Source organism: Amblyraja radiata, chromosome 17, assembly GCF_010909765.2.
Source record: "Amblyraja radiata isolate CabotCenter1 chromosome 17, sAmbRad1.1.pri, whole genome shotgun sequence".
NCBI lineage: Eukaryota > Metazoa > Chordata > Chondrichthyes > Rajiformes > Rajidae > Amblyraja > Amblyraja radiata.
In genome coordinates this window covers 16,309,261-16,324,067 of record NC_045972.1, presented here as the reverse complement: position 1 = coordinate 16,324,067, position 14,807 = coordinate 16,309,261, and the positions used below count along the sequence as shown (strand labels likewise).

At 42.6% G+C, this 14,807-nt stretch overlaps 1 protein-coding gene across 5 annotated transcripts in view; it reads left to right on the top strand.

The window, feature by feature from the left end:
* The first annotated feature begins 368 nt into the window (after positions 1 to 368).
* Positions 369 to 14,807, top strand: part of meak7 (MTOR associated protein, eak-7 homolog) — a 47,910-nt gene continuing 33,471 nt past the window's right edge. The window contains exons 1-4 of one of the 5 annotated variants that reach the window (XM_033035789.1): positions 369 to 718; positions 1,431 to 1,492; positions 13,442 to 13,598; positions 14,607 to 14,803. In XM_033035789.1, the coding sequence (XP_032891680.1) occupies positions 14,633 to 14,803 (171 nt within the window). In that variant the 5' untranslated portion in view covers positions 369 to 718; positions 1,431 to 1,492; positions 13,442 to 13,598; positions 14,607 to 14,632. Of the gene's footprint in view, positions 755 to 1,430; positions 1,493 to 13,441; positions 13,599 to 14,606; positions 14,804 to 14,807 lie in introns of all 5 variants that reach the window. The other 4 variants (XM_033035788.1, XM_033035787.1, XM_033035786.1 and 1 more) reach the window with 4 other exon arrangements.

Here is a 14,807-nt window from a genome sequence, read left to right as displayed (position 1 = left end):
TTAAGAGAGAGTTAGATAGAGCTCTAGGGGCTAGTAGAATCAAGGGATATGGGGAGGAGCCCAGTCAAAGATAGTCCGAAGGTTTCCAATGAGATAAACAGTAGTGCTGCTCGGTAGTTGGTAGGATGGTTCAGTAGCCTGAACTACTATCTTGCTGAGAAGGTGTAGATACTGCAACCATTCAGGCAGAGATGAACAGACTATTGATTGGTACACCGTACAGGTGTCAGGGGTTATGGGGAGAAGGCAGGAGAATGTTGAGAGGGAAAGATAGGTCAGCCACGATTGGATGGCAGAGCAACTTGATAGGCCGAATGGTCTAATTCTGATCCTGGTATCTATGATCCTATGAATCATCGGCCGCATGGAGACAGCTTGGTGAAGATGGGTCAGCGGCGCTGCTTCTTGTAATAGGCACTCACTGTCCTCAGTGTGCGGCTTCATCTCCCGAGCGCTGCGGGCCGGGACAAGAGCAGCGGAGAACAACTAAACTACCCCCACGTCCAGCCCCTTCAGACGGAAAGGCTCGGCTTTCAAGAGGAATTAAAACCGCCTTCCCTCCGTTGCATTGGTTGCTTTCGACGTGAATCCTTTTTACTTCCGCTGCAGTTTGGAGTCGGCTTGCAGCGACGTGTTCGTGAATATTGCTCCCAGGATCCCAAGTCAACAGCGTTGTGGAGGGACGACTGTATCCTGAAACCCCCTTCCTTCATTGACTGTAAGGAGCGTCTCTCAAGGCGAAAGAGCTGCCATTGTAAGTGTGTTTCGTGTAGCGTTAAGGAGTGTTGAGTTGTAGTAATGTCCGTCCTTGCTGGAACTTATCCGTTGATTGCATGCATTGGTTTTTTTCTGTCACGTTTTCCAATTGATATAAAACACGTACTTCTGTTTTGTACAATGCTACTACCTCCATAGTCTGTGAATCCGAATTTCTCCAAAATCCTACACCAAGTCCCATTCACCCATCAGCTTCTGAACTAGCAGGGAACACTTTGTGTTCAGGTCAGTTGATAACCTTATTCTTCCCTCCCCTTCCCAACCTTGTATACCTGCCCCTACACTGCAACTCTCGGAGTGTATTCTAAATGTAAACTTCAAGTTTATTATCGTATGCACCAACTAGGCGAGACACAAGTACAGTGAAAGTCTTGCTTGCAGTAATCTCACAGGCAGAAAACTAAATTATCTGTAATTTCCACATAAAATTCCGAAAGACAGAAAACTATGCAAAACAAAAACAAGAATGAATGAATGCATTTTTATTGTCATTCAAACAGCTTGGTTTGAACAAAATTGCATTTCTACAGTCTTAACATTACAAAAAAAAAAACAATTTACGCAAACATCCATCACAGTGAATCTACAACACCTCCTCACTGATGGAGGGCAAAAGTCTTATCTCTTCCCTTTTTTCTTCTCCCGCGGTCCAGCAGTCCAACTACAACGTCGAGGCGACTGGGGTTCCCGATGTTAAAGCCCCCGGCGGGCGATGGTAAGTCCTGCGGCCGTTAAGCTTACAAAATTCTTACAAAACCAAAACAGAAAGGAGATTTCGCAGGACTGTAGCAGGGCAGAGTCCAGATACTCTTCCATATCTCGTCTCCTTCTCCTCAGACTCTCAGTCTGAAGAAGGGTCACCCTTCTGAAAGAAACATCACCCATTCTTTCTTTCCAGAGATGTTGCCTGTCCTGCTGAGTTACTCCGGCATTTTGTGTCTATCTATGGTTAGAGTTGTGCAGGTTGGTTCAAGAACCTGATGGTTATAGGAAAGTAGTTGTTCCTGAACCTGGTGGAGGGGGACTTCAGGCTTCTGTATTTCTTGCCTGATGGTAGCAGTAAGAAGAGGGCATGGTCTGTTTGGTGGGGATCTGTGATGATAGATGTTGCCTTCTTGAGGCAGTGCCTCATGTAGATACTTTCGACGGCAACTTGCCGTTAGACTTTTAGACTTTACTGATAGAGAAACAGGCCTCTCGGGCCACCGAGTCCGTGCCGACCAGCGATCACCCCGTACACTAGAAGTATCCTATATACTAGGGACAATGACCAATTTTACCAAAGCCAATTAGCCTAAAAACCTGCACATCTTTGGAGTGTGGGAGGAAACCAGAGCACCCGGAGAAAACCCAAGCGGTCATAGGGAGAACGTACGAACAGCATCCATAGTCAGGATCTGTAAGGCCAGAAGCTCTGGAACTCTATCCCTAAACCTCTCCAGTTCTGTCTCAATCACTCCATCTAGACCTACATTGTAACCTCCTACTGAACAAGCTGTTCATTACATGTCCTAATAGATCCTGATGAAGTGGTGAAATGTGTCCTAAAAATGCAGCAGTGAAGTACATGCTAATATTTTACTAAAAAGATACAATATAACTCTAAAAACAGATGCAGGTGTAGGCCAGTTGGACTTTCAGGTCTGCCCCACCATTCAATGCAATCCCAGTTGACCTATCTTAATAATATTTCCTCATAGCCTTTGCTGTCTTTGTTCACAGGAATCTCTCTGCCACGTTTTCAACGGTTTCACCTCCACTGCCTTTTTGTGACAAGGAATTCCACAGATTCCAGTAATTTCACCACTGCCATCTGTGGTGCTAAAGTCTATACATTTGCCTGGCACTGAGTGAATAAATGTCCTCCCATCTCAGTCCTAAGTGACTTGCCCTGTAGCCCATGACTATGTGCCTCCATTAGATAGTTCCTTGCTCCTGTACTCAACTTGACATGAAGGCCAGTGCCTTGTCAACTATTGTCTGTGTGTGTATGTCTTTTCTGAGGGGCTGGTGCATGAGGATACTATATCAGCATTTTGCCATCTGATACCATTTATGAAGTGATTTGCCTTTCTGTTCCCTTGCCAAAGTGGATAAACTCTCTGGATAACAAGAAACTGCAGGTGTTGGAATCGTGATCAAACACAAGGTGTGGGAGGAATTCAACAGCTCTGGGGAGGGAATGGACAAGCGATGTTCTGGGTCGTGTCTCTTCTTCAGACTGGGACTGAAGACGAGCCGCAACCCAAAACAAACTGGGTCTGAAGACATTAACTGTTCCTGAACTTGGCAGTATGGGACGTCAGGCTTCTGTACATCCTGCCTGATGGCAGCAGTGAGAAGAAGACATGACCTGGATGGTGGGGATCCTTGACAATAGATGTTCTCTTCTTGAGGCAATGCTTTGCGTAGAAACATAGAAAATAGGTGCAGGAGTAGTCCATTCGACCCTTCGAGCCAGCCCTGCCATTCAATATGATCATGGCTGATCATCCAAAATCAGTACTCCATTCCTGCTTTCTCCACATATTCCTTGATTCCGTTAGCCCAAAGAGCTATACCTAACTCTCTTGAAAACATCCAGTGAATTGGCCTACACTGCCTTCTGTGGCAGAGAATTGCACAGGTTCACAACTCTGGGTGAAAATGTTTTCCCTCATTTCCGTCCTAAATGGCCTACCACTTATTCTTAAATTGTGACCACTGGTTCTGTGCTTCCCCAACATCGGGAACATTTTTCCTGCATCTACCCTGTCCAATCCCTTAAGAATTTTATATTTCTATAAGATCCCTCTCATCCTTCTAAATTCCAGTGAATATAAGCCCAGTCGATCCATTCTTTCATCATATGTCAGTCCCGCCATCCTGGAAATTAACCTGGTGAACCTACGTTGCACTCCCTCAATAGCAAGAATGTCGTTCCACAAATTAGACCAAAACTGCACACAGTACTCCAGCTGCAGGTTCACCAGGGCCCTGTACAACTGCAGTAGGACCTCCTTTCTCCTAAACTCAAATCTCCTCGCTATAATGGCCAACTAGCTTTCTTCACAGCCTGCTGTACCTGCATGCTTACTTTCAGTTACTGATATACAAGCACACCCAGGTCTCGTTGCACCTCCCCTTTTTCTAATCTGACACCATTCAGATAATAATTTGCCTTCCTGTTCTTGCCACCAAAGTGGATAACTTCACATTTAGCCTGATTGTACTGCAGCTGCCATGCATCTGCCCACTCACCCAACCTATCCAAGTCACTTTGCAGCCTCATAACATCCTCACTCACTCGACCAGCTTTGTGTCATCCGCAAACTTGGAGATGTTACATTTAATTCTCTTATCCAAATCGTTAATATATATTGTAAATAACTGGGGTCCTAGCACTGAGCCTTGCGGCACCCTACAAGTCACTGCCTGCCATTCTGAAAAAGTCCCATTAATTCTTACGCTTTGGTTCTTGTCTGCCAACCAGTTCTCTATCCATGTCAATACCCTACACCCAATGCCATGTGCTCTAATTTTGCACACTAATCTCTAGTGTGGGACCTTGTCAAAGGCTTTTTGAAAGTCCAGATACACCACATCCACTGGCTCTCCCTTATCCATTCTACTTGGTACATCCTCAAAAAATTCCAGAAGATTAGTCAAGCATAAATCCATGCTGACTTTAACCGAATGTGCTGCTATTACATCTTTAATAATCGACTCGAGCATCTTCCCCACGACTGATGTCAGGCTAACTGGTCTATAATTCCCTGTTTTCTCTCTCCCTCTCTTAAAAAGTGGGGTTACATTAGCTACCCACCAGTCCACAGGATCTGATCCAGAGTCTATAGAACATTGGAAAATGATCTCCAATGCATCCACAATTTCTAGTGCCTTGTATACTCTGGGATGCAGACCATCAGTCCCTGGGGATTTATCTGCCTTCAGTCTTACCAGTTTACCTAACACCATTTCCTGACTAATGTGGATTCCTTTCAGTTCCTCCCTCACACTAAATCCTCGGTCCCCTAGTATTTCCGGGAGATTGTTTGTGTCTTCCTTAGTGAAGACAGACCCAAAGTACTTGTTTAACTGGTCTACCATTTCCTTGTTTCCCATTATAATTCACCTGTTTCTGACTGTAGGGAACTGCATTTGTCTTCACTAATCTTTTCCACTTCACATATCTATAGATGCCTTGGCGTAGATACCTTTGATAGCAACTTGCCTTCAAGAGTCAAGGTATGAAGTTCTGGTCTGAACACATTAGTCTATGCTATACTGTATTTGCCTTGAGGCTATTTGCTTCATCCTCACCACACACAATTGCACCCAAATGTGTATGAAGGAACTGCAGATGCTGGTTTACACCGAAGACAGGCACAAAATGCAGGAGTAACTCAGCGAAACAGGCAGCATCTCTGGATAGAAAGAATGGGTGACGTTTCAGGTCGAGTCTGAAGAAGGGTCTCGACCCGAAACGTCACCCGTTCCTTCCAATCAGAGATTCTGCTTGTCCCACTGAGTTATTCCAGCATGTTGTGTCTACAATCGCACCCAGCTCCATATTGTCTGTGAACTTATAAATAGTACATTTGCCTCATCCAAATCAAAGGGAGATTAATACAGTAATGTCACCATTAGGTTTGTCAACTGGCATCTGAGAAGGCAAAACGCTGGTCAGTGTTTTGGGTGGAGATGCAGCATTGAGCCGAATGGCTGACCATCCTTTTCCTTCAATGGATACCACTTGACATTCAGTTCCTCACAGCAGTTTATCTTTGCTCCAGATTATAGCATCTGTGGCCACTTGTGTTGCCATTGAGTTTGTCTTGACAACAGACTGGTGCACAATTTAACCAGGGTTGCTCTTCAAGTGTGTTGTGAAACTCTGCACACTCCTTTTGTGCAATAAGTGGCTGATGCAACCATGTCCTATTAGCCTCTGGATAAGAGTTTGCTGTATATTTCACAACATAGCAAATTAGTATCCACACAGCTGGATTGGAAGTTAAATGTTTACTTTGAATGGTGGCTTGATCCCACACTTTCCACAAGGGCACCACATAGTTTAGTTTAGAGATACAGTGCAGAAACTCGTTTAAACAGTCTACTTTAGATGAGGCATTTGCACAATGGAAAAACTCAGGAATTAAAACGCGGGGAGATCTTTCATTGTCCTATACAGGGACACATGACAATAAACTCACTTGAACTTGAACTTTACGAGAAGGGGATTTTCCTCTTGTTTCAAGAATTACAGGAGAAATATCATTTGAAAGCAAGTAATTTTTTTTAGATATTTTCAAATCCGAGATTATGTGAAAACACATACTCAAGACTGTCATTCTATGGGCCCAGATAGACGAATGCATGAATAGACAGGCGGATACAAGTAAGTTAATATCCTACATTTACAATACGCTTTTAACTGCACACATCCCATCTTCTGAAATGCTTAGGCGAGCATGGGAAGATGAATTGGGTTTATTATTCTCAAAGGATAGCTGGGAGGAAAGCCTTCTATACATACATTACTGCTCCCTTAATGTCAGGCACTCCCTGATACAATTTAAAAACTGCACAGACTCTACTATTCAAAGACCAAATTGAACAAGATCTTCCCAAACGTCCCTCCTATTTGTGATAAATGTCGTCTCCAAGAAGCGACTACAACCCATTCTTTCGCTTCCTGTATAAAGTTACAAAACTTCTGGAGGGGAATATTTGATACCTTCTCCAAAATACTTAAAATTAAATTGGAACCAGACATAAAACTGATCGCATTAGGTATGTCAGAGGCCTGCTCTAATCTAACGATATTTCAAAGACGTTTCCTCAATTAAGGCCTAATAACGGCGAAAAATTTAATACTCAAATTTTGGAAACAAACAACAGTCCCTACAGTGAAGATGTGGATTACAGATATGTCCGAGACACTACATTTGGAAAACATTAGGCTTGTCTTGGAGGAAAAAACAGATCAATTTCTTAAGACATGGTTACCTTTTACTGAATTTCTGCCACAACAGAATGGTTAAACACAAATTTAAATTTATATCCGACGCCAGGGATGGGTGAAGTGGGGGGGGGGGGGGGGGGGGGGAGGTATATCTCCATCTTTTCTTGTCTTATCTCTTTTCTTATCTTCTGCACTGCTTTGGTAGCTTAGGGGTCTTTTACTGCTCTTTTGTATTTTATTTCTTTTTTCCTCATTCTTTTCTTTCTTCTTTCTTTGTTTTCCTTTTTTTTATTTTTTCTTTTTTTAATTAAATTTAGGTTAAGGTTAAAAATGAAGTTGTACAATAATTGTATAACTGTTACGCCGATCGTCTTATCCTTGTAGAATTGCTTCTAATAAAAATCAATCTAAATAAATAAATGAATAAATATTTAGACATATCAAAACAGTCTGAAGATGAGTCTCGACCCGAAACATCACCCATTCCTTCTCTCCAGAGATATTGCATGTCCCTGCTGTTACTTCAGCATATTGTGTCTATCTTTGGTGTAAACCAGCATCTACAGTTCCTTCCTACATATTTAAAATACAGGTGGTGAAATAAATACCTGCTTAATCAAATAAGGAATGGAACAAGCAGCAAGTCACCAGGACCTGTGGAGAGAGCGCAATATCCGTAATTCTGATTTAGACCAAATATTATTACAATCCCCGGGTACTTTCCGTTGATACCCTGCCTGGGCACTTTCCATTGATAACCGCTCCCTCCGTAACTCCCTTGTCAATTCTTCCCTTCCCTCCCATACCACCCCCTCCCCGGGCACTTTCCGTTGATATACACCAGGGCATCTGAAATGTCCTAATTCTTCAGGGAACGGGGGTTCCCCTCCTCCACCATAGATGAGGTTCGCACCAGGGTCTCTTCCATACCCCGCAACACTGCTCTCTCTCCCCATCCCCCCCACTCGCAACAAGGGCAGAGTCCCCCTAGTCCTCATCTTTCACCCCACCAGCCGTCACATACAACACATAATCCTCCGTCAGTTTCGCCACCTCCAACATGACCCCACCACTCTCCACATCTTCCCATCTCCCCCCATGTCTGCCTTCCGCAAACACCGCTCCCTCCATAAATCCCTTGTCAATTCTTCCCTTCCCTCCCGTACCATCCCTCCCCGGGCACTTTCCGTTGCAACCCCAAGAGATGCAATACTTGTCCCTTTACCTCCCCCCTCGACTCCATTCAAGGACCCAAGCAGTCGTTCCAGGTGTGACAGAGGTTCACCTGCATCTCCTCCAACCTCATCTATTGCATCAGCTGCTCTAGATGTCAGCTGATCTACATCGGTGAGACCAAGCGGAGGCTTGGCGATCGTTTCGCCGAACACCCCCGCTCGGTCCGCAATAACCAACCTGACTTCCCGGTGGCTCAGCATTTCAACTCCCCCTCCCGTTCCCCATCCGACCTCTCTGTCCTGGGTCTCCTCCATGGCCAGAGCGAGCAACACCGGAAATTGGAGGAACAGCATCTGGGGAGTCTGCATCCTGCGGGCATGAACATTGAATTCTCCCAATTTTGTTAGCCCTTGCTGTCTCCTCCCATCCCTCAGCCCTCGGGCTCCTCCTCCTCCTTTTTCCTTTCTTCTCCCCGCCCCCCCCCCCCCCCCCAACCCCATCAGTCTGAAGAATTGTTTTGGCCCGAAACGCTGCCTATTTCCTTCGCTCCATCGATGCTGCTGCACCCGCTGAGTTTCTCCAGCATTTTTGTGTACCTTCGATCTTCCAGCATCTGCCGTTCCTTCTAAAAAACATTATTACAATGTTATTGATTAGTATGGGTGTCAGAGGTTACGGGGAGAAAGCTGGAGAATGGGGTTTGGAGGGAGAGATAGATAAGGCATAATTGAAAGACAGAGTAGACTTGATGGGCCGAATGGCCTAATTGTACTGCCATCACTTATGATCCTATGAACCCGATGACAAGATCGCACCGTATCTGATGGTTTGAACATAGAACAGTACAGCACGAGAACAGGCCCTTTGGCCCACAATCTCTGTGCCAAATATAATGGCAAGACCAAATCTTATCTGCTCGCGCATAATCCATATCCTTCCATTCTTTGCTTATCCATGTGCTTATTCCAAAGTTTCTGAAATGTCACTATCATATCTGCCTCCACTACCACCCCCGGCAGCATGTTTCAGGCACTCGCCATCATCTGTATAAAGAAAAACATATACCCTTTAAGTTTCACCCCTCTCACCTTATAGCCATGCTCTCTAGAACATGGAACAAGTCAGCCTAGGAACAAGCCAATATCTGCCGAACATGATGCCTGGATTAATATATTTTTATATATTAATATTTTATGTTTTTTTTAAGGAAAATCTGTTCATTGAAAATAAATCTGGTTATTGAAAAGAGTATATATTTTAACCTGTCACCAAAATCTAGTACTTACACAAGTGGACCAGCTAGTTGCAGATAAAATGTGTATATTGTTCAGTTACTCCAATAATTTGGAACAAACAAAATATCTGTTTGCTTTATGGTTTAAAATAAATTAAAAATGATTGAAGCAATAAACAATATTATTAAGCAAGTAGAAGAACTATGATAATCCAGGACAAATTATTCAAAGCAAGACTGAAGAACTTCAATGAGCTTTTAACACAAGATAATCTGTTCCAATTCTAATGGGTAAGAATGCTGATTTGTATTAAATTTAAAATGTGAACAAAGCAGCTCGATGTTCACATTTGTTCTATGTTGTAATCCCGCTTTCTCATCCACTCCCTACACTCCAGGGGTAATTTTACAGCAGCCAATTAACCTACAAATCTGCCGACTTTGGGATGTGGGTGGGAACAGGAGCAGATGGAGGAAATCCACATGGTCACAGGAAGAATGTGCAAACTTCACGCACCTGAGGTCAGGATTGAACCCGGGTCTCTGGCATTATGATGCAACTCTGCTAGCTCTAGTCTTAAGTTTTGATTTTTCCATCCTGGGGAAAAAGGTTATCAGGATTGGGTCTGTGTATATTCTGTTGTACGCTTGGTTTGGGTCAAGCCATGCCACACCTGCCCTGCTCAGTAGTTTATACAAGTCAGGATGATTTGCTTTCTATTAATGTATCTGAATAGCACATTTGAGTTTGTTAAACTTATGATCATGGTTGTGTATGGGCAGCAACTAAGTTTCCAGGCTCAGATCAGGTTTAGATTGGTTATGGGCCAGTTGAGTTTGGATTAGGCTGTAATTTTATACTCGAGGTGACCTCTAATTATTACTTCAGGCATACTGTTTTGCAATACACACAGCCAGAATACTGTTTCTTGTTTTTCTTGTGACAATCAATGACGCTGCCAACTTCAATAAACGCCGGAAAATCACAACAACTATTGTTAGCATCCAGGCTTTTGGTTTTGGTTCCCATGGCAACAGTGTTCCACAATCTAGTGATTATGACCTAAAGAGAAGCAGTGAAGATCTTTCCAATGAAGGGGGCACAGTTTGAAAGTGATAACTACCATGGTTGTGATTGAAGAGCCTTTAAGGACGCCGATTTGCGTCCTGAAGAACACCTCGCAAAAGGTCGCTTACTGTGGGAGTAGGAAGAAGGTCATGTATCAGAAGGTAGATGCATGGGCATTTAAAGATGGGCACCGTTTCCCTTCCTGAACTGGAGACTTAAGACTAGCCAAATGTTTTTGTTTTTTTTTTTTAATTTTTAGTCTACAGTACAGAAGCATGTGTATGACAGCCATTTAGTACCTATCTATGCTATTCCTGCTTACCAGCATTGGGTCTATTGTCCTCTCTGTCATGGTGATTCAAGTGATAGTCTAGAATTTCTTCAATGTTGTGAGAGTCTGTGCCTCCACCACAGTGCATTCCAGATTCCAGCCATTCTCTGGGTGAATAAAAGAAATCTTTCTTAGATCCCCTCTAAACCTTCCACCACTCGCTGTAAACTTAATCCTGGATTTAGAGAGGAGGAAAATTCCTTGCTATCTTCCTTATCTCTGCCACTCATAACTTTGTATCTCTTCGTATGGTCCACCCCTCCCTCAGCCTACTTTGCCCCAAGGAAGACAATCCTACCTTATGCAGTCTCTCTTCAAAACAGAAATATTTAATTCCAATCAACATCCTGGGGAATCTCCGCTCCCTTCCTTTACATTAATTTCCTTCTGATAGTATTGCAACCTGAAGTGCATCTAATATTTCAGTCCCAGTGTAACCTATGTTTTATATAGTTGTAACATAACATCCTTGTTCCTATGTTATGTGGTTTTGCGAATGAATGCAAATATTAAGTTCATCTTTTTCAACTAGTCTACCGGTGCTGCCACCTTCAGGGATACTTGAATGTTTAATAAGGTCTCTCGGACCTCAATGCTTCCTAGGGCCCTACTAACCATTGTATGTGGCCTAGCCATATTATTCCTCTCAAAATGCATTCTTAACAGGATTACAATCCATCTGCTGTTACTTGGTCCATCCTTCCGATTCAATGTTGTCCTTTATCCCCATTACCCCTTGTCCATTCTGTTTTATGTATTTAAGTACCATCTCTCCACAATCGTTCCATATTCTTACCATACCCCCTTTTTTAAAAATACCTGTTTATTCAGCATTTTGCGTGGAATATATTTTGTTGATTTAGTGTGAAAGGAAATTGAAATGTAGACCAAATACTTATTACTTGTGTTAATGAAAGAGGTTAGAGTGGGGTGATGGGGAGATACAAGTTCATCCCTCACTGACTGGGGTGTCACAATTTTAACAATAGTTATCCCATTCAAGCTGTATAAAATGTCCCATGGATTGGGATGAAAATGACCCATAAATCTGACATTGTCCATGGCGTGAGTCTGCCCATTTTCCAATGTTGGTTCCTATCTGGTATCAGTTCACCAGGATCCATGAATCTGGCTGAGCATGCAAGAAAGAAACATGCACAGTTTTGGCTTACATTTTACAAAGTACAAGTTAAAGACTTGTCAGGCTTTCAAAAAGTTTAAAATATTTACATTTTGACCATTTTTGCATTTTAAAATTCTTTCCACAGTATTCTGTTGAGAACTCAGCTGGATTTTGTACAACAAAAGATGAAAATTATCAGCTTATTTAAGCATTGGACTACTTCATTAGCATAGTGGTTAAATTAATGAACTAGTAAATAGAGACCTAGATGACTGATCATGGCATTGGAGAACTTAATGGCTTTTTATTCCATGTTTATTACTTGTATTATCAGTAACATTGTTCACAAAACTAGTGTAATGGCAATTTCTTTAACTTTCTCAATGTCCAACATTGATAGCCTTTACTACTCGGGGACGTGGTGGAGATATAGTTTACGCAACCGTCGATAGCAAAAACAAATCTTCTAGTCGTTGTTTCTTGATTAATTGGTCTTTTATTGAAGAAATACAAAACAAAGAAATAATTCATAACTTTTTGTTCTAACGAACTGTTTCTTCCGTGTGATGTCTCGTGAACATGAACGTGTTCGTGGTAAAAACTGTTGTCCTCGACATCCCTCGAGGCAAACTATAACTCTAAATCTCTGAGTCTGCGCTAGCCTCTAGAGATGTAGACACACCCCTCTACGTATCAAATCCCACCTACCAGCGTACATACAGATAAGAACTAGAAATATCTAGACATGACTATAATATAATGACGAGCATAAATGGCTCCTACAACTAGTGGATGACTTTAAAATAAAAAGACACTTTATAAATATTTGTAGGGGAAGGAAATGTGTTATCATCACCTAATCTGGCCCACGTATTACTACTTAAAGATCCCCAATCTGAAACGATCCAGCGAGCCACAGAATACAGAGGGTGGTGAGTACTGGCAATGCTAGTGTCGTTCAAAACTGGCAATGTTAAAAAATAAATATTTTCTCATGATTTCATTTCATTCCATTAAAACTGCACATCTTGTAGAACAGGGCCAATGCGGAACTCATCAATTCCATCAACTTTGGCATTAACCTCTAGCCTGCCCTCGTAATCACTTGGACTATGTGACAGCTCTCTCTCCTTTCTTGATCTTTCTGTCTCCATCTCAGGAGACAAACTATCCACTGACATTTAGCTCCAACCTACCGACTACCATAGCGACATTTAACTCAAACCCACCGACTACCTAGACTGCACCTCCTCCCATCCTGTCTCTTGTATGGATGCCATCCCTTTCTCTCTGTTTTTCCGCCTCCACTGCATCTTTTCTTGGGATGATGCCTTCTACTCCAGGGAATTAGAGATGTGCTCTTTCAGAAATTCTCCCCCCCACCCCTCCATTGTACAGGGAAACTGGGAATCTCCCCCCACTGTGACTCACCCCTCCCTTCTCCCAATTCACTCCATCCACCAATCATTCCTCACCTTGAACCACCTATCGAGCGCCAGCTCTTCCTGCACTCTCCTCAACTCTTTACACTGGCTCTCTCTGTGCTCTTTCAGTCTAGAGGAAGTGTCATGGCACAAATTGTTGACTGCCCATTTCCCTTCACAACTACTTGCCTGACCCACTGAGATGCTCCAGTAGTTTGTTATTTGTCTCCAGATTCCAGCATCAGCAGGCTTTAGTAGAGTTTAGTTTAGTTTAGGCTAAGTAGACTCTTGTCAGAGATGGTTCTGCTTTGCCATCATAGATCTTGTGTGTGATTGTTCTTGTTTCTACCCACTCTCCAGGTGTAATTCCTTCCGATACTGATGGTTTCATTTAACTGAATATAACAATTGGAACCTGAAAGGATAACGGACTACTGAATCAAAGACAGAACATGTTGAAGAAACATACAGCACATCAATCAGAATCTGGGAGTTGATTGAAAGCTTTTAATTTCAAGTAAGGAAATTATTTTTTTCTGTTTGCTATCCTGGCCTGCAGTAGAATTGCAAGAGTTTGCTTTTCGTATCCAGCAAAAAAAAAAAAAAGTGTTTTGTTTCATCAGAAAATAGCAAATATTTGGCATTCAAACTGATTTCTCCATTTCAGTTATCTGTCCCCATGATAATTGTTCATGACTGGTTATCCATAGATTAATGGTATCTGGAGGAAGGAACTGCTGATGCTGGTTTAAACCAAAGGTAGACACAAAATGCTGGAGTAACTCAGCGGGACAGGCAGCAACTCCGGAGAGAAGGAATGGGTGACATTTCAGGTCGAGACCCTTCTTCAGACTAGTCAGGGGAAAGGGAAACGAGTGATATAGACAATGATGCAGAGAGATATAGAACAAATGAATGAAATATGCAAAAAAGTAACAATAATACAGGAAACAGGCCATTGTTAGAGCTGTTTACGAGGTGAGAACGAGATCCTGGTGTGACTTGGATGGGCCCCTGCATTCTCTTTCTCCATCTCTCCCCCACCCAAGTTGCACCAGTCACCCGTTTCCTTTATCATCATTACTTGTTTTGCATATCTTGCATTCATTTGTTGTTCTATATCTCTATAAACACTGCTGTAATTTTTACATGGTGAAACCAAAATGTAAAAAAAGGCCTTTAATAAAATCTGATCAATGTGCACTTTAACCACATGTGATTTTTTTTTTTTCTATTACAAATCTCAAATTGTGGAGTACAGAGGCAAATAAATAAATGATGGGTCTTTGTCCCAAACATTATGGAGGGCACTGTACGTCTTTCATCATGTGCCCGGTGAAATGGTGCAGTGATCTAGTCAGTGCCTTCGGATAAATAGTTTCACTTTTCACAAAAATAACAGTGACAACAACATTTGAGCAGGGTGTGTTCACAGGGGATTGATTCACCTTACCCATTCTGCACACAGGCTGGCTTAGAAAATGGACTGCCTCATATTTTCTCAATGTAATTTATTGATTTTTAGGAGCCGGTGGTTACCTGTGAGGGAAGATGGGGAATTCCGATAGTCATTCATTTCAGGCAGCCTGGCGAAATCAATTCTCAGATGAAGAGCGGACTTTTCTGAGCATTATTTTTGACACTATTTCTGGATCCGATACCCCTGAAGAAACAAAGGGCGGGAAAGCTGCCAAGAAGCAGGTTACCCTGGCCATGCTAAAGGTAG